The 19,852-nt window shown below is 38.5% G+C and overlaps 2 protein-coding genes across 2 annotated transcripts in view; one reads left to right on the forward strand and one right to left on the reverse strand.

The window, feature by feature from the left end:
- ABI3BP (ABI family member 3 binding protein) overlaps nucleotides 1–19,852 on the reverse strand; it is a 286,106-nt gene that overhangs the window by 170,524 nt on the left and 95,730 nt on the right. Inside the window, 2 exon segments of the mRNA XM_052643965.1 lie at nucleotides 7,845–7,977; nucleotides 11,023–11,091. Coding sequence (XP_052499925.1) covers nucleotides 7,845–7,977; nucleotides 11,023–11,091 — 202 coding nt within the window.
- LOC128049876 (60S ribosomal protein L6-like) lies at nucleotides 1,414–2,306 on the forward strand. The gene has a single exon (XM_052642230.1). The coding sequence runs from the start codon at nucleotides 1,421–1,423 to the stop codon at nucleotides 2,282–2,284; it is 864 nt and encodes a 287-aa protein (XP_052498190.1). The 5' UTR covers nucleotides 1,414–1,420; the 3' UTR covers nucleotides 2,285–2,306.

Here is a 19,852-nt window from a genome sequence, read left to right on the forward strand (position 1 = left end):
GAGCTTTTGAAAATGAACAATCTCAGGCTCTTCCTCAGGTCTATGGAATCAGAACCCACATTTTAACAATATCTTCCACATGATTGAGTATGTCAAGGCTGTATATTGTCACCCTGCTTATTTAACTTATATGTAGAGTACATCATGCGAAATGCTGGGCTGGATGAAGCACAAGCTAGAATCAAGATAGCGGGAGAAATATCAGTAACCTCAGATATGCAGATGAAACCACTCTTAGCGAAGAACTAAAGAGCCTCTTGATGAAAGTGAAAGAGGACAGTGAAAAAGTTGGCTTAAAACTCAATATTCAAAAGACTAAGATCATGGCATCTGGTCCTATCACTTTGTGGCAAATAGGTGGGGAAACAATGGAAACAGTGACAGAATTTATTTTGGGAGGGCTCCAAAATCACTGCAGATAGTGACTGCAGCCATGAAATTAAAAGATGCTTGCTCCTTGGAAGAAAAGTTATGACCAACCTAGACAGCATATTAAAAAGTAAAAGATATAACTTTGCTGACAAAGGTCATTAGTCAAAGCTATGGTTTTTCCAGTAGTCGGGTATGGATGTGCGAGTTGGACTATAAAGAAAGCTGAGTGCTGAAGAATTGATGTTTTTGAACTATGGTGTTGGAGAAGACTAGAGAGTCCCTTGGATTGCAAGGAGATGCAACCAGTCAATCATAAAGGAAATAAATCCTGAATATGCATTGGAAGGACTGATGCTGAAGCTGAAACTCCAATACTTTGTCCACCTGATGTGAAGAACTAACTCATTGGAAAAGACCCTGATGCTGGGAAAGATTGAAGGTGGGAGGAGAAGGGGACAACAGAGGATGAGATAGTTGGATGGCATCACTGACTTAATGGACATGAGTTTGAGCTAGCTCTGGGAGTTGGTGACAGGAAAGGGACAGGGAAGCCTGGCATGCTACTCTCCATGGGGTCGCAGAGTTGGATACAACTGAGCGACTAAACTGAACTGAACCACATGATTTGCAAGTATATCAAAGTTTGAGTATCACTGTTCTATATAGACATGATAATTAAAGACATGGCTTACAGCTGAGATAAGGAGGATACATAGGTGAGATATCCAAGGATAGATCTCTATTCCATATTTGAGAGCCAGGATAACAAGCAAAAGAGAAGAGCAAGGGAGTAAGAGTAAAATCTAAATAAAATTTCAAAGGAAGAAAGAGTTCAAGAATGGGAGGATGGCCAAAAATTCCACAGATATTTAAAAGAATTAAGAACTGAGAAAAAAAAAACAACTATGGGATCTAGCAATTAATTGATCACTGATGATCACCTAGAGAAGTTTCAATGGAACAGAAAGAGGGTGGGAGCCAGTGAAAAGGAACAAAGACTGTGAATGTGGTCAAGAAATCAAGAATAGGCTCTTTCCCATCTTGCAAGATGGCGGGTGAAAAGGCTGAGAAGCCAGATACTAAAGAGAAAAAACCTGAAGCCAAGAAGGCTGATGCTGGCAAGAAGGCTAAAAAGGTGGAAAAGGTGAAGAAGGTTAAGAAGGGGAAGCCCCACTGCAGCCGAAATCCTGTCCTGGTCAGAGGAATTGGCAGATATTCCCGATCAGCCATGTACTCCAGAAAGGCCTTGTACAAGAGAAAATATTCAGCACCTAAATCCAAGGTTGAAAAGAAAAAGAAGGTTCGTGCTCTTGCTACTGTCACAAAACCAGTTGGTGGCGACAAGAATGGTGGTACCCGAGTGGTCAAACTTCGCAAAATGCCCAGGTATTACCCTACGGAAGATGTGCCTCGGAAACTGTTGAGTCATGGCAAAAAACCCTTCAGTAAGCATGTGAGGAAGCTGCGTGCCAGCATCACTCCTGGGACCATTCTGATCATCCTCACTGGGTGCCACAGAGGCAAGAGGGTCGTTTTCCTGAAGCAGCTGGGCAGTGGCTTGCTACTTGTGACTGGGCCTCTATCCCTCAATCGAGTTCCTCTGCGTAGAACACACCAGAAATTTGTCATTGCCACCTCCACCAAAATCGATATCAGTGGTGTGAAAATTCCAGAATATCTCACTGACACTTACTTCAAGAAGAAGAAGCTGTGTAAACCCAGACACCAGGAGGGTGAGATCTTCGACACAGAGAGAGAGAAATACGAGATCACAGAGCAGCGCAAGGTTGACCAGAAAGCTGTGGACTTGCAAATTCTGCGAAGAATCAAAGCTGTCCCTCAGCTCCAGGGCTACCTCCGCTCTGTGTTTGCTCTCACAAATGGAATTTATCCTCACAAAGTAGTATTCTGAACTTCTTGCAAAGAACCTAATTAAATAACTTGTCATTTCAAAAAAAAAAAAAAAAGAAAGAAATCAAGAATAGGAGAGCACGTTAATCTGAGAAATTCTGGAATTAAGAAGAGAAACTGAAAAGTAGCCTGGAAGCTATAACAGGGTCAACGGAAAATATGTTGTTTGGGGTAGGGAAATCTTGAGCATGTTTGGAAGCAAGAAAGTGAAAGTGAAGTTACTCAGTCCTGTCCGACTCTTTGCAACCCCATGGACTGTAGCCTATCAGCCTCCTCCATCCATGGGATTTTCCAGGCAAGAGTGCTGGAGTGGGTTGCCATTTCCTTCTCCAGGGGATCTTCCTGACCCAGGAATCAAACGCAGGTCTCCCACATCGCAGGCAGACGCTTTACCGTCTGAGCCACCAGGGAAGCCCTGTAAGCAAGAGGCAGGGCACAAATATCAAGGAAGAGGGAAATGCAGAAGAGCAAAGAGTATGGAAGGAACAGAATGATGAGCACTGTCTGAAGGCAGAAACATGCTCCTCGGTAAGAACAGAAGAGATGTAAAGCTAAATCTGGGATGAAAAAAAGTGAGCCAATCGCAGACTGCCTACATTTTCTTCAGTATTACAGAAACCAGGATGGACTGGGACATAAAAAGAGTCAGTCAGTAGCCAAGATGCTATTCCCAGGATTCAGGGTAAGGTGCCTAGACTGAAACTGTTGACATGGAAATAGAAATGGAAAAGTAGGAGATAAAGATACTAATGTGGGGATTTCTCAAATGCAAAACCAGCATAACCCAGAGCCTCAATACCTATAGGAAATGAAGAATTTTAAAATTTATGGAGCTTCATACTAGGGAGAGTAAAAGAATTATGATACTTCAGAAAATAAAAAGACAAGGGAGTTGATATTTCACGAGAAAAGTACAAATTCAATTTTGTCCTAAGTTTGAAGTAATAGTAAGGCATAAAAGTGAAAATGCTGACATTTCACTATTTATTCATTCAGTATATATTTACCGAAGGCCTAATATGTACCCAATGCTGGCTTGGGTACTGGGAAAACAATGATGGTTATGATACCTGTGGTCCCAGTCTTCACTGAGCTTAAAATTTACATGGCAAGATGGATGGGTAATGAGGCACTGAGCTCAATCAAGTGAGAATTCTTAGACCTCAAAAATATTCACTTAACAACTTGGGATAAAGAAAAAAGAGGCAAGAGTCAGCTCTGAACCAGCCAACAAGGAGAACCCTCATTCTACATTAAGAGCAAGTAAGTACAACGTGAAAGTGTTAGAAAATGTGAAAATGATTTCTAAACAAATCATAAAGCTTTAACAAATTGGCCAAGGAGTGAGAACTAAGGCAATCTTAAACACTTAAACAAGCTGGAAACATGGGAAGGAAAAAATATGCTATTAATGGTGAAATAAATTGTGGTTTTAACTTCTCATCTGGGCCAATTGGAAAGCTTTCTTTTGACCTCAGATATATTAAGGACAAATGTGTGCATTCTTCCTTTTAAAGCCCATTAAGAATAAAACATGTAAATTAAGCATATCTACCCTCCAATGAATGTGAACTCAGAAAGGCTCTAAAAATATGGGAGACCCAAATGGACCCCATGGGAGTAGGAGTGGAAACATACCACCAAGAATAAAGTGACATTGAATTAATATTTCCAAGCTTAAAACAAATAAAACAAAAAACAGAGATTTTCTCATTGGAAACTCACTATACTAGAGCTTTGATATGTAAAGTCAAAAATTAAAGTATAATAAAAATTTTTCCAATAAATTATTTGCCCTTGCATAGGATAAATGAAGTGACACAAATCAACGTGAAATGATTATTTCTAAAAATTCAGAGACTTTACACATGGTGCCAAATATTACAGTGAGTGGATTAAAATGACACCAGTTGATGTTCCTATAGCAAGCTGAGGGAATTCAGGTTCCAATGGCTTTGTCAAAATACACTCTTGAAGGAAAACTTGACCCGTCTTAATCTAATTTTCAAGAAGGAATCATTCCCTATAATTATTATTGCTTATTTTAATCTACTGGATTAGTCTAAAGTCTAAAAAAAAAAAAATCTACATAATCATATGAGAGTGGATTTCTCCAAGTCTGCTTCTAATTACACTAACTGAGTTGTTCTGGTGGATTTATTTGGGTGTTTATAATATGTATAGTAATTCCAAAGCTTTTAAATAAGGACTATTATTTTGTTTTCAAATAGTTACAAAGACTTAAAAATGTCAACTCTTTATTAACTGTTCTAACTAAGGAGAAAGGAGGCATGGGTAAATAAAATTCACAACTACTCAAAATGCTTCTTTTGTCATTATATTTAATTCTTTCCTCTTAATTCTTAGTCATGTCTTAACAATTCCCTATTTCTGTCAAGGATACTTTGATCCTCCCACTCAGGTTTGAATGTCGGCAAGCATCTTGACATGTCATTACAGAATCTTTTATAAAATTTCATTCTAGAAAGAATTATTTATTTGAAATATTGTGGTTTGATGGGCATGACTCTACCTATTTGATGAGAAGACCAGAACCAGGGTTCACGGGTGAGGAAATGAGAGGGTGAGGTACACATGTGGTCTGAATAGCTTGGGGCCTTCAAGTCAACTACTTTAGATAAAAATTCTAGCTCCATCGGGTATCTGTTCCTCTATCTTCTGCATATTTATTATCGATTTTTGCTGTCATACCATGACAACATGTGTCGATTAGAATCAATCATCGGATAAGTTGTTTTGTGGAGGGGTCAGAAGAACCAAGTGAAACTGAAGACAGGGAGGCTTGAGGACAGGGAGGAAATCATACCAAATCTTGCTCTAGGAATTGGCAGTGTCTTGAACCTCATGGATTTACCAAGCAAGTTGAATAACCATTAAAATCAGCTATGTTTTGTTACAAATTATCAAATATTTCTCCCCTTCTTCCTTTCTTCTTGCTCAATCCTCCCCTTTTTTCCTTCTTTCTTAATAAGAGACTAAAAAAAGGAAAAAGAAAAAGAAACTGACCCCCAGATATTTGTTTTCTCAACATTAGCACCCTGCACCAACTCATTAGAAACCAAAGTTACCGCAAGCAAGTAAGTTCTTTTAGGAGTCTGTTTCCAAACAAAGTTAAGTTTCAAGTTTAGCAGTGGGTGAAATAGGAATATTTCAGATTCTTCAAAACAGTTCAAAATTATTTTTCAAAACCTTTAGCTTTGGCATTATCTTCTACATGCTTTTTTCAAAGAACTTCTTCCTTCAGAACTATGGGCATGTGAAAGAAAATTTGTTTCTTTCTTAGTTTAGATTCCCTAATCAAAGGCATATGAACGGCAGTTTTGGGAACTTAAACATTTTAAAGCTCTTTATTTTCTGTCCAATTTAGACAAATAAAAAGAAATAAAGCAATACAAAAAATAGGCATTTGGCCAAAAAGTATATTAAAAAGTTTTCAATATATTTAGTACAAGGGAAAAAAACATATTAAAATGGTAATGAGATATAACTACACTGCTGCTGCTGCTGCTGCTGCTAAGTCGCTTCAGTCATGTCCAACTCTGTGTGACCCCATAGACGGCAGCCCACCAGGCTCCCCCGTCCCGGGGATTCTCCAGGCAAGAACACTGGAGTGGGTGGCCATTTCCTTCTCCAATGCATGAAAGTGAAAATAGAAAGTGAAGTCACTCAGTCGTGTCCGACTCTTTGCGACCCCATGAACTGCAGCCTACCAGGCTCCTTTGTCCATGGGATTTTCCAGGCAAGAGTACTGGAGTGGGCTGCCATCGCCTTCTCCAATAACTACACTAGGACCTAATTGAAAAATGTTGGCAGCATGGAATGCTGGTGAGGATGTGGCACAACCAGAACTCTCATACACTGCCTGTGGGAATTTAAATGGAAAATTAGGCCAAAAAAATGCACATCTTCCCTGTGACATAGCGATTCTACTTTTAGGTATTTATCTAGTGTTAGCAGTGTAGTGTTAGTCTCTTAGTCACATCCGACTCTGCGACCCCATGGGTAACCCACCAGGCTCCTCCGTCCATGAGATTCTTCAGGCAAAAGTACTGGAGTGGGTTGCCATTTCCTTCTCCAGAGCTATTTATCTAAGATAAATTAAAAGGTATGTCTACAAGAATCTTATACAAAAATGTTTATAAAATTTATCTTCAAAATAACCAAAAACAAGACAAAATTCAGGTGTCTACCAGCAAGAAAAATGGATCAAAAAATTCTGAAATACTCACATAATGGAATAATACTCAGAAACAAAAAAGGAATGAACTATCATTACTTACAATGTCATGAATGAATCTCAAAAAACATGCTGAATAAATAGGATAGACACAGAAAGAGAACATACTTATGATTTTGTTTACATGGAATTTTAGAGCAGACCAACTCTCTAGCACTTTCTAGGGTGATGAAAGAAAAATTTTTAATGGATTATACAGTCCAAGTTACACACTTTCTGTAACTGACTAAACTGTACATGTAAGATCTGTGCATTTTACTGGGTTTAAATTATATTTTAATAATGAAGTCTTTTATTTTAAAGAAGGGATGAAACAATTTTTAAAAATCTTAGTCACTTTGAGTATTTAAAATAAAATACCTTTTAAAATAAATGTTCCTTTTGGTTGAAGCTTGAAAATTTTGATTGTCAGATGCAAAGTTTTGACTTTCAAAGCTACTGTAGTGAATATTTATGACAAGCAAATATCACCTTATACCCAATTTAGAATCATGGTTCAGCATTTAGTACAGTGACAACTATAGACAATGCCAACTCTATGTGTTGGATGGATAAATGGCAGTGATTTTAAAATAAACTTAAGTTTTTCTTACTTTGTTCTACCAAAGAAGATGGTGGCTTCATTTCCAAAGGTGCTTTTCCTTGACCTACATTTCTCCATGTGTCCCTCTCCCCAATTTTCTAAGCCAGTGATCCCTAAGCTTAGGTGGGGACCAGAATCTCCTGGAGGGCTTGTTAAAACACAAATTACTTGGCCCCACCCTTGAAGTTTCTGATTCAGTAAGTCTGGAGATCTGAGAATTTCCATTTTTGTTTAGTTCCCAAATGATGCTGGTGCTGATGCTGCTTGGTTTAGGGACCAAAGTGAGAGAACTAGTGTTTTTAGCACTTCATCAATTGGCAGAATAAAGATTCATCTTTTTCAAATCAAGGATCAAATGTTGCAACTTTTAACGGTCTCTCCCAATTGCTTTCAACCTTATCCTCTGAGTTTTTATTATACTTATCACTGATAACCCCACTTATTATTTGGCTTATTTTGCCTTCTGTTTTTTTCTTTGGAAAGAAAAAAGTATGTGCATGTGTTTTCCATTCAGGTAGATGGTAATTCCTGAAGGGTAGGGGCTCTGATGACTGTGTCTTCATTCTCCTCAAACCAAGAACAGACTCTTCAGCAAATAGCTGATGTGCAGATACTGATGCCCCTGATATTTACACATCCTTCTAAAGCATGTGCAGACACTGTTGAGAGCAAGTGTCAATTTTCAGATGAGAAATAAAATTTTCCATAGTGGTGAATTACCTGTCATTGGGACACTGACTTGGCAATGTCCAATCATGGTGGGGGTTGATGAGGAAGCCCCAGGACAGGAAGACTGAGCTTGGTGACAGAGTGCCAACCACCAGCTGGAGAGGTTTGCGAGGTCGTTTTTTACCTACAAAGGGAACAGACAGGTTAATTCTTGTAACAGTTAGCATATTTTCATGATTTGGGTAAAATATACAAAGATAATTTAGCAAGATGTTGAAGAATGTGAAAGCATTAAGTTCCTTTTCTTTTTATACAGTGCACAAATATTAATAATGCTTTGCCCATGAATTTAAGCAAGAATCAAATGAAATACCCTTTTGAGATTTACATGTTTGTGTCTATGCATATAAACTATATCCATTCCTAGTTTTTATTTTCTTGTGGGTCAAGGATGAACATGGAGGTCTTGGCTATTACCAGTGAAATAAACAAACACACACACATACACATATAGGTATATATACACTTACTTTCCTTTTACAGACAAGATAAAATGTTATGCTTATTTTTAACCTGAAACTGTGAATTTGTTTCACATTTAGTAACAACTTAGGTTGAAGTCTCTCTCTCTCTATATATATATATTTTAAACTATTTGGAAGTGTAAAATCTCTTGCCAGAGCATTTCAATGACCTCTCTCTTTTTTTTTCCCTTTTTTTTACAGCAAGTATTGAAACAGAAAAGGTATACACATTCTTAATATTGCTGGAAGAGTAGGAATAATATAAGTAGTATTTATTCCAACAAGACTAATTAGATTTGGGCAATGCCAAGTGTGATTCTGATAAACAACTCTAGATTCTTTTCAAGTATATGTGAGGGGCAGATTATTTGCTTTTTCAAAAATATTTGAAACTTTAGGAACGGGAGGACAGCGAAAAGGAGGAGTGCCTATTACTTCTGCTAGGTTTGAGTTGTATTAATTGTTATTCTGGCAGAAAAGCCCTCTGAGACCAGAATATACATAATCTAGTGGTGGTAAGTTACTTCGTTGTGACATAGATGAATTTTTTAAAGATATCTTGAATAATTTTCAAGGATGGTTATTATTTAGTTGGTTGCAAACATGCAATTATACTTCTCTATAAATTTTTCCAGTTTACCTGTAATAGTACCTTATCTGACTATGATTCAAAGGGTTCAGGTCTGGTCCCCAAAGAGGGCAGGTTAGAATCTGAGATAATGTGATTCTGATAAGTTGTTTTTTCTATCCCTGAGTTGATTTTCACTCATGTAATATAATTGTCTCATTTTATAGATGAAAAAGAAGGTCTTGAATAATTTCAAGGTTGTCCAAGATCACAATGAAAGCGCGCTTAAGACTCAAATCCAAGTCTCCTGAATTGTAATCTAGTTTTCTAGTTTTCTTTTTATTACATCACTAGTTTAGCTCACAATGTATGAAAGTAATGCTGTTTAGAAAAACTACATTTTTCTTTCCTCAAGGAATCTAAAGTTTATATGACTAAGTTCACTGTTTGGATCTTCAATTTTAATTACTTAATCATTTTTAAATTATGTGGCAGATACAATTATAAAATGAATGGAAGCTGATCCATTACTCATTACATCACTCTTCAATGCAGATTACAAAAACAAAAATTATATCCGTTGCCTGAAAGGAAAGGTGGGGTGTTATAGCCTGATCAGGATGACACTATTTCCTGAGCTGGTCATCACACAGTGAAAAATAATCTAAGGCCAGTGTCACAGAAGCCCACAGATGAAATGAAGTTATAAACTGCCATTAAGTTATAATCACTCTCTTGACTTTTCTTACTTATTTTTGCATATTTGTTTTATAACCATACTAAGAAAAAGTTCAGTGACTATGAAGCCAGAATCCCATAGAACCATACTCATGCTTCCTGACTTTATTATATTTTGAAATAGAGTCTTCAAATACTGGAGGACTTTTCTTTCAAGTGTATGGAAAGCTTCTTAGACAATGATCACTAGTAAGTTTTAAGTACTGATTGAAATCTCCCTTGTGCTTGGGATATTATAAGAGGTCAAGTAAAAGGATCTGTAGTTCTCAAAATAATTAACCATTTATCGCTTCTCTTAAAAAAAAAAAAGGAGGAAACCAACAGAAGCCTCGAGGGGAGAGGTTTGCAGCAACCAGTTTTTGGTAATCAGGCATAGGTAATACACTGAGGAGACAGAATACTTAGCTGCCAAGGGCCCATTTGCTCAATATCTGTACATTCTCCCAACGCTTCTTATCCCTCTGAGAAAGATCTTTCTTTCTGTGTGGCATCCAGTGTACCATAAAAGGCAAATATGATTAGGGAATAATTATTTTGAGAACAGTTCACATTAGAACATGAAAAAGAAAAGCATCATGATCAACTCTATCTACAGACTAGGAAGATGTGACATAAGATATTAAAAGCATTTTCACAGCTTTATTAGTCCTTCCTAACAGCAAGGGCTTGCTTATTTGATCTGGGAAGAAATTTTAGCAGTGAAATTGGGACAACGTCTTCCTTAGTCGTATAGAAATATTTCTACTTTTTTATACACATGGTATCTAGTTGCCTGTTTCACATCTCCCTAGCCCTGGGAAGATGGGTGTCACACTGCTATTTTATGAAAGAAGTCTAGTTTTCTGTGTCTGACTAAATTTGGTTTGGAGGCATAAATAAAAACCAAGTCCCAACTCATTTAATACACATGTAAATGAGTTATGCTTTTGAAATGTCAAGTTTCCTTCAGCAAAGTTTACATCTCACATTTTGTCCTAAAAATCTGAAAGACACAAGAGCAGGCTTTCGTTCACACATTGCAACACAGAGGGAGTCAACAGGAGCTAAACTCTAAATAAGCACTTACTCTGGGCCAGGCCTGTCCTACATAGCTGTGAACTCATCTCATCCTCACCCAGACCCTACCATGCAGCAGAACAGGGGCATAGAGAGGTTCAATAATTTGCCTCAACCCTCTGCTGTTTGTATGTGGTGGGGCGGATAAGACCCAAGGAGCCTCTCCCAACCAGGCTATGCTACTTCCCAAGCAGGGTTATCTGTTTTCAGAGGACTGCTGGGCATCATACGTCTTCTAACCTACCTTCCTGAGGCATCCCCAAGACACGTGGTCTCCATGGGTAGAAAAGAGATGAAAAGGCATGGTTTAAAGTTAACAATAATAATGAATCAACAAAAATACCTGAGCATGACTTCTTTTGACTGGGGGGAGGAGCGGGCCGAACGACGATCAGATATTTAGGCTCAGCATCTGGAAATGGTAACATCATTTATCAGTAAGATTCTTTGTGAACAAGCAGCCTTCATGACAGCACACCCATTCCTGACTCAGTGTTCCCCACCCTTAGTCACTGTAACCACAGAACCAGCGGGTGAGCGGGCTCAGGCATTCGGAAAGTTCATACTTCTTGCGATGGTTCAGGCCATTAAGTTTTTAAAGTGAAAATTAAATCCAGATTTTCAAAACCTCATGGACAGGAACAGGGGAGAAGTCTTAAAAGAATCATGCTAGGGACACAGATTTCATGCCATATTTTTGATAGTCCTTTTCTCTGCAAAGATCTTTTTTTTTTTTTTTTTAATCAGATCATGTCTCATCTGTAATCCTACTCCTCACAGAGGATCAGAATGGTGCTTCAAAATCAAAGAAGGAAAATCATACTTGCACAGGACACATGAGTCTCAACCATTGACTGATTTGAAACTGCTCATTTCCTGGATATCTGAATATTCTCCATAATATCCTACCTATTTTTAAATCCTGTTTGCATAATTTTTCAACCTGTTATCACATCTAATCATTTTCATGAAAAATTTTAAAACAAAGTCACAATTTAAGTTGGTATAATTTCCACATAAATATACTGATGGAAAATAGAGAATCTCTTTAAAATATTTAGGTTTTGTTGCAGGAAACTTGTAGGCTGGCATCTTGATAATTTTAGGTTACACAGGTGTATTTGTTGAAACTTATTGAACAGTAACAAAAGGGTCCTACCAGATAGTACAGGGAACTATATTCAATATCCTGTGATAAACCATATGGAAAAGAATATGATAAAGAATATATATGTATAATTGAGTCACTTTGCTGTATAGCAGAAATTAAACACAACATTGTAAACCAACTATATTTGAACAACTTTTTTAAACACTGAAAAATGTGGACAGTAAAAAAATTGGGTTTGAAGTAAAATGATATTTAGACTATAAATAAGTGCTAACTCAATCAAGGGCTGAAAATTTATCAAATAATTTTTTAAATTAATGTTTCCAAGATGAATGGTTGGTTTATACAGTGTATGCATAAGCCAAATACACTTCAGGCATTAAAAATATAGCATTCATTAAGCAGCTCTATTGGATTAATTGATTGATTGATGGGTATTATCTACAATAGTTCTTCAGTAACTTTGGATCCTGGAACTCATTCTACACTGAACTTCATCTGGATGCTATCGTCAATCACAGTTCACTCCTACTTGCTCAGACAGAGCTCACGTCTTTGTTTTCACTCAAATATCTCCTTCTCCATGTGTTTGGAACAGAGACCTTCTCTGCCCAAGGCTTTATGGGGCTGACCTCATTTTCAGCCAGAGACAACCTGGCATTCAATCACATTCAATAACTCAAGCCTTTGTCTTTTTCCTGGACGTCTCACATGGTTCTATTTGCTAGAACCTGCTGCAGTAATTACCACTGCAAATAGGTTAACCAGATAACCTCTTGAACTGACCTCAGAGCTTTGCTCATCGATCACATTGGTGCCTAAAGATAGCAACACAGACAAATGAGCATTCACATATAGAGCAGGGTTTCAGAGTCTCATGTGTTTGAAAGCATATCTTGCTTAGTGGAACTTATATAAAGAAAGTTCGACCTAAGTCAAGGTTTCTAGTAGGAATATAATAACCATTTCCTGATTTTTATTTGTGACATACAGCAATATAAGTGGTCTTCCCAGGCCCACTGCCAAATGGGAACCACCACGGCCAAAAGAACCCACCTGCTAATGCAGAAGACACAAGAGAAGTGGGTTTGATCCCTGGGTCAGGAAGATCCCCTGGAGGAGGGCATGGCAACCTACTTCAGTATTCTTGCCTGGAGAATCCCACGAACAGAGGAGCCTGGCAGGCTAAGGTCCATAGTGCACAATATGAGTATTAAGAAACTACTGAGTATTGAGTACTTTCTATGTGCTGGTTATATTCACAATTTAATTACTCCTCATGGCAATGCTACCTGAACAAGTACCATTCTCATCCCAGTTTGTAGATGAGGTCACTGGGGCTGGGTCAGCCTCAGGGGCAACATGTACAGCCACATAGGGAACCAAGCTCAGAAGGGTCCCTTGCTTGGTTTAAAATCCTGCTTTCACCATCTTGAAATTCTTAATACTTTTATCTTTGAATTCATTTTTCTTTTTTTTATAGTTTTTTATTTTTTTAATTTTAAAATCTTTAATTCTTACATGTGTTCCCAAACATGAACCCCCCTCCCACCTCCCTCCCCATAACATCTCTGTGGGTCACCCCCATGAATTCATTTTTCTTAAGTCGTCCAATGAGGATAATAGAGAGTGACCAGAGAAGACAAACAATAATGCCTGTCTGCACTTCTTTCTATCCACACAGAGCATTCTAGCTGACCATTAGCATTCCAAAGGGCCCATGACATGTGGGAGTCCATTGAGAGTCAAAGGCCAAATAAGGTTACAACTATGACTCAGTAAGGGACTGTGGAAGGGACACTCACAGCCTTGTGAGGTTACCCTGTCCATTTGAACCAGAACTTGCTTCAAATGCAGAAAGAAGGGAACGACATTTTAAGAACAAAAATGACCAAAGAATCCTATTATGTGCTTACTTATTCATGTTCCTTCCCTGTATTAACCAGCCACTGACAATGAAAGTTAGAAGACAGAGGGAAAGGAAAAGCTAGAGAAACCTCTGCTTCCTCCTCTTCTCGGTTCTCCTTCACTCAGCAGTAAGTGAAAGGCAGAGAGTATTAGTAAAATGCTCATGTGTCAAAAGTTGAGCTCTGTGCATTTCCACTAGTGTGGCAAGAATAAGTACACATGCATACAGGAATTACAAAATGCATATTGTGGCACTTCAGTGATTCTGCTTAGGAGCTAAAGGTTCTCACATGTGTGCATGCTAGGTCACTTCAGTTATGGCTGACTCTTTGCAACCCCATGGACTGTAGCCTGCCAGGCTCCTCTGTTCATGGGATTCTCCAGGCAAGAATATTGGAGTGGGTTGCCATGCCCTCCTCCAGGGGACCTTCCTGACCCAGGGATTGAACTCGTGTCTCATGACTTTTGCACTGGCAGACAGGTTCCTTACCACTAATACCACCTGGGAAGCCTAAAGGCTCTTACATCTGCCTTTAAAACTAGCTTTGCATTATATAAAGAAAGGCTAATAATTTAAACTCTTAATTTTTCTTGACTTAAATGACCTGAAGTAGCAAATAAAATAGCATCATAACAAGTAGAGAGAAAAACTGGAAGAAAGGAAAAAAACTTTATATTTTAGTACCTTTAATGATATTTTTTTTTTCTGATTTTTGAACCATGGCCCCTGTGTTTTTATTTTGTACTTGGCCCTGCAAATTATGTAGCTCTCTTAATCTTGTCCACAAAATGTCCTTTTAATAAGTCTCTGAACTCACTTCTAGGAAAAAAAAAAAGCTAAATCCTATTTTTCTTAAATTGTTCTCAATGTGACAGAGTCTGTTAGAGTTAGCCTTTAATTTCCTTCCTTGATACATGTGAGTTCAACTATGCCTCGGTCGTTTTAAAAAAAGACCTGAAATACTAGAAAAACAACATGCAGAGAAGCCATATGGTTACATGAGCAATTTAAAAGTAATTTTGGTTATGATCACAGTCATTCTGCATAAAGCGTAGGCTGTCACAGCCAGTTACAAATTAGAACAGATGTGGGGACTTGGATGCATAGGCTGGCTCTCACTGCTCATAAGAAACTTCCAAATCCATGTATTTCAGCAGTCTTTGCAATCAGTTGGGAACACAGACATGGAAAAACAGAACAACTGGAAAACAAGATTTCTATTTCTATTCCTCACTATGAAGTTCTTTGTGGATCTGCAGCAGTCTGGAAATACATACACTGTACCCTGATCAGAAAATTTGGCAACACATGCCCCAAGTCAACTACTTCCTTATTTAGAGAATACACATTATTAAGAAATTTTAATTTGTATAGAATGCAGTTAACTTGACAAACGTTCCATTCCTAATGATTTTTAAGCCTATACCATGCTGCAGACTAATTAAATCTAATTTGTTTCATATTTTGAATGCCGTGTGGTAGAGGATAAGGACAGCTTCCTGCTTAAGGAAATCTATTATTGAAATCTTTTATAAAGTCCTAGATTTTTTGGTAATGCAAATACCCCTTCCATAATCACTCTACTTAAAACATCCTAATTCTCACATTATTTAGGGACATCTGCACTGCAAGCCACACTGCTTTAGAATGCTGTTGTAGTAAGTTTTTCCCTGCCACGCAAGTTTCCACAGAAGGAACATAAAATAAAGCAGGATGATCCTAAAGGAAATCAGGTAATGGACCTGAACAAAAGTGTATTTACCCCTACCTCTTTTTTGGTAAACAATTCGGTTTCATGACAAACTAAATTTTTGAGCATAACAGCATGGACCCTAGAGCCTGCAATCAAATCCTGCTCAGCTAGTTGCTAGCACAAGGAAAAATATTTAACATCAGTGCACCCAGTTCATCATGAGCAAAATGGGAAAAATCATAGTACCTGGGCTCATAAAGTTTTTAGTTATGTTTATGCACACAAAGTCCTAATTTAATGTTAGCTTTTATGATGATGGTGGGCTTTCCAGGTGGCTCAGTGGCAAAGAATCTGCCTGCCAATGCAGGAGACACAGGTTCGACCCCTGCTCTGGGACGATCCCCTGGAGAAGGAAATGGCAACCATTTCAGTATTCTTGCCTGGAAAATTCCATGGTCAGAGAAGCCTGGCGTGCTATAGTCCATGGGGTCACAAAAGAGTCAGACAAGGCTTAGCGACTAAACAAAAACAAATCATGATGATGATTTCTTAAAAGGTGAATTTTGTGTCCAAAGAGTTCTGAGAACATATTTTAAAAGCAAGAAGTTCAAAACTAAGTTTTTAAAACAAGGAAAAGTTTTAAAATGCAAAAATTTCACAAAAAATATGACTACACACTATCCTGGCAAAGATTCTCTTGCTCGACTAAACTCTAATCAGACTCTTGTGAGCTCTTGCTCAACTAGGCTCTGACTTTTGGGCTTCTGTGTTCATTTCTACATTGTCCAATTTGAGCAGGAATCCTGAGATAGTTTAGCCAGAATGCCCCATCTTCCATGGCTTATCACACTTGGGATCCAAATTCTTCATCCTCTACCATCTTATAGATGATATCTGGGCACCCTGGCCTGCCTTCATCAAGAACCCTGGTAGGTCAGTTGAGCCAGAATCCTTCCTGACTGCTCATGCTTCCTTTTAGTAATTTTCCGTCCATTTCCTCCCACTCTGCTTAGTAGCTAGAATGTGTACACGCTGTTACTTCAGTTGCATCTGACCCTTTGTGATCCCATAGACTGTAGTCCGCCAGGTTCCTTCTGTCCATGGGATTTTTCAGGCAATAATACTGGAGGGAATTGCCATGCCCTCCTCCAGGGGATCTTCCTGACCCAGGGATAGAATCTAGGTCTCTTTACATCTTCTGAATTGGCAGGCAGGTTCTTTATCACTAGTCCCACCCAGGAAGCTCTGTAGCTAGAATTCCTATGCTGACCTTGTTATATTCGGAGTTGAGCCCAACCTCTCTCCCTCACTACAAGACCCCACTGTGGTGGTCCCTACACCTATCATGAGAGCCCCCTCCCCTGTCAATAAAGTCTTCCTTAACATCTTTAACAAGTGTCACTGAATAGTTTTTCTTTAACAATACTTGCTCACAAATACTAATACAAAAAAATCCTATAAAATATGTTGACAAGCTGAAGCTGGCAGCATATAATTCAATAATATGTGACAGCCAAGTGTAGTTTATTCCAAGAATGTAATGGAAAGAGAAAAAAAGCATCAGTTTCCATAAGCGCTGAAAAGACATTTGACAAAAGTTGACATCAATTCTTGATTAATATGGATTCAGTGGAATACCTCTTCAATATGATAAAATATATCATCATAAAATATCTGAACTACATTTTTTTAAATACGCAGGACCCCAAACATACATTTCTGTTGATTAACTCTCCTGAGCCTTATCAGAACATTCAACCCTCATTATTGTCCCTTTTATTACTAAATATTTTTAAGTATTACACCATGATTTTATTTTTATAACCTGCTTCAGTATTTTTACTCAGTACCTGAGACATGGATTAGGTAAATAAACAAAGAATGATGTAACCAACTATATTTCATGTTCTTTTACTCCAGTGACGTAGGAATATATAAAATGAGCCAGTGGATTAGAAGGATTACTGGCACATTTACATCTAAAACCAACCTTACAAGAATTGTGAGTTAGAACAAACGTGCTCATGAAGACCCCAGACACAAACTTCTATGTCCATGTCCCGCTTCAAGATGTCTTTAGCGAATGTGCTTGTCCTCATCAATCTTATTGTCATTTGTTCTTAGAGAGGATCACAAAGCAACTATTTACAACTTAGCATGAGTGAATTCATATTAACACAGTACCCCCACTCATGACCTGTTCTAATTACATAAAAGACACATGTGTGTCCTCTACTAAATATACACATGGCGTCAACAACCAATGGGGGAATCTTTCAGCCCAGTGCCCTTACTAACTCCTTTCCTGTCCCTGAAATCATAAGGCACAGAGAGCCACCTTCTCTCTAAGCTAGTGGCAGCTGGCTGGCGAGCATCCTGTGAGAGTCCTGATCCATGGAGGGCAAGCAGGCTTTACTCTGGCAGGAGAGGCCCAGGACCATGCTGCTGTTACCAATGTGCTTTAAAGATCTGGGTCCCTTGGGAACCACTGAGGAAAGGTAGACATCATCTCAGGCATTCTTCAAGGCCCAGAGAGAAGTTTCAAGATCAATGTGAATTTCCAAGTAACTCTGAGGCTGTTTAGAGACAGTCCATAAACACCTTTCATCAGTAACTAAATTTTTGATTAGCAAATCAAAGAGAGGCAGATTGTTTCTAATGTGGTTTGGAGGTGTAAAAAGAACACCAAGGCTTAATCCTCATTTCATCCCCAGAGATGGGGAGAGACAACTTCCTCTGCATCCCCAGTGGAGGCCAAAATCTTCTCTTGCTCCCCTGAGGGAGATGGAGTCTTAGGAATGCTTCTGCCTGGAGAATGAGACCCTTGAGCTGCGGCCCTGGAAACCCACCAAGGAGTATCCGAGGCACTGAGCCAGAGGCCTGTTCACAGAGGGGTCTCCTCTGGGCAGCTGTGCCCACCCATGTGGGGGTTTTGGCCTGCAGATGCCTGACATGCCAGTGGGAGAGCAGCCCCCGCAGGGCTTACTACAGGCGAGGTGGCCATGAACGGAATGAAGCCACGTGGCATGTGGGTGATGGATAGGCCACCAGTGGGACTATACTAGCTCCTTGGGATTCTGAAACCTGTGGGAGCAGCAATAGAGTCCTGAGGAAAATATATTCCATTTCTTCCTAATCTAGCAAGTGGGAGTTGACTGGTTTAAATTTGACTTGGAGATGGTATCTGAACCCCAAATGGCAATTTGACCAAATTCAATATACAACAGTTTTTGCAGGCATATTATAAGTTCAGAATACTGTATTTCATTCGTTCTAAGACATAATCCTCTCCTCCACTCCTCTGCTTTTAAAATCTCTCAAATGCATTATACAGTCAGTGGCATGGGACATTGACCAGGGACAGTTGTGTCCTTGCTGTCACTGCCTGACACCTTGCAGGAAAGTCAAGAAAGTAACAACTTCCCAAATGGCAGAAGAGGGTCAGTAATTCATAAGGAAAGCCAGGGGAGCAGTGTTCACAAAACACAATCTTATCACTATTGATGCTGGCATGGAGTCCTGTAGTGGAAAAACAAAGCTACAGATAACTCTGAGTTGAAGGGTGAGGCAGAAGAGTTGGACTCCCAAGGTGAAGAAAATTTAGCAGGAATTTAACTTTTCTCTTGCTTATTTTTAATTTTTTTTTTTTAAAGAATAGATCTTTCTCCCCCAAGACCCAGTCTAAACATGAGAAAAAACATTAGACGAAACTAAATTGAAAGATTCTACAAAACACCTAACCACAACTCCTCCAAACCATTAAGGTCATCAAAGCCAAGGAAAGCCTGGGAGACTGAGCCTATGGGAGACTTGACTAGACATAGTGTGATATCCTGCATGGGACCTTGGAACGGAGCAAGGTCTTTGGTTGAAACAAAGGAGATCAGATCATGTGTGGACTTACGCTAATAATGTATCAATATTGGTTGATTAGTTGTGACAAATGCACCATACTAATACAATATGTGAAGAATAGGAGAAACTGGATGTCAAGTACACAGAAATTCTATTACATTTGTAACTTTTCTTTAAAGCTATTCCAACAAAGGATTTATTAAAAAACAAAATCATCTCTTTTTACAAAAAGTAAATCATGCAACCATTATGTATCCTGGTAAAAGGAAGCTCCTTCATAAGCCTCAAGGGATGCCAAAGAGTGTCATTAATCAGCTGCTTCATTCTTTATTAAATTTATATAAAATAGTGCTATCATTTATGGTTAAAAGTAATTTAGAATTTGATGAAACAAAGTAACTATTTTATAAGAAATCAATGTGGCACATCCTAAGACTCCTATTAAGAATAACATCATGCACAAAACCTGGGAAAAAAAATCTACAGTCATGGAACGCTCCATAAAGAAATATTATCAGTTTTTCTCCACATCTGCAAGCGTCTACATGCCACACTTAGCTGTAATCTGACCTGGGTGGGTACAACCTAAATTTAAGTATTCCCTT

The sequence above is a fragment of the Budorcas taxicolor genome, chromosome 1 (genome assembly GCF_023091745.1).
Source record: "Budorcas taxicolor isolate Tak-1 chromosome 1, Takin1.1, whole genome shotgun sequence".
Lineage (NCBI taxonomy): Eukaryota > Metazoa > Chordata > Mammalia > Artiodactyla > Bovidae > Budorcas > Budorcas taxicolor.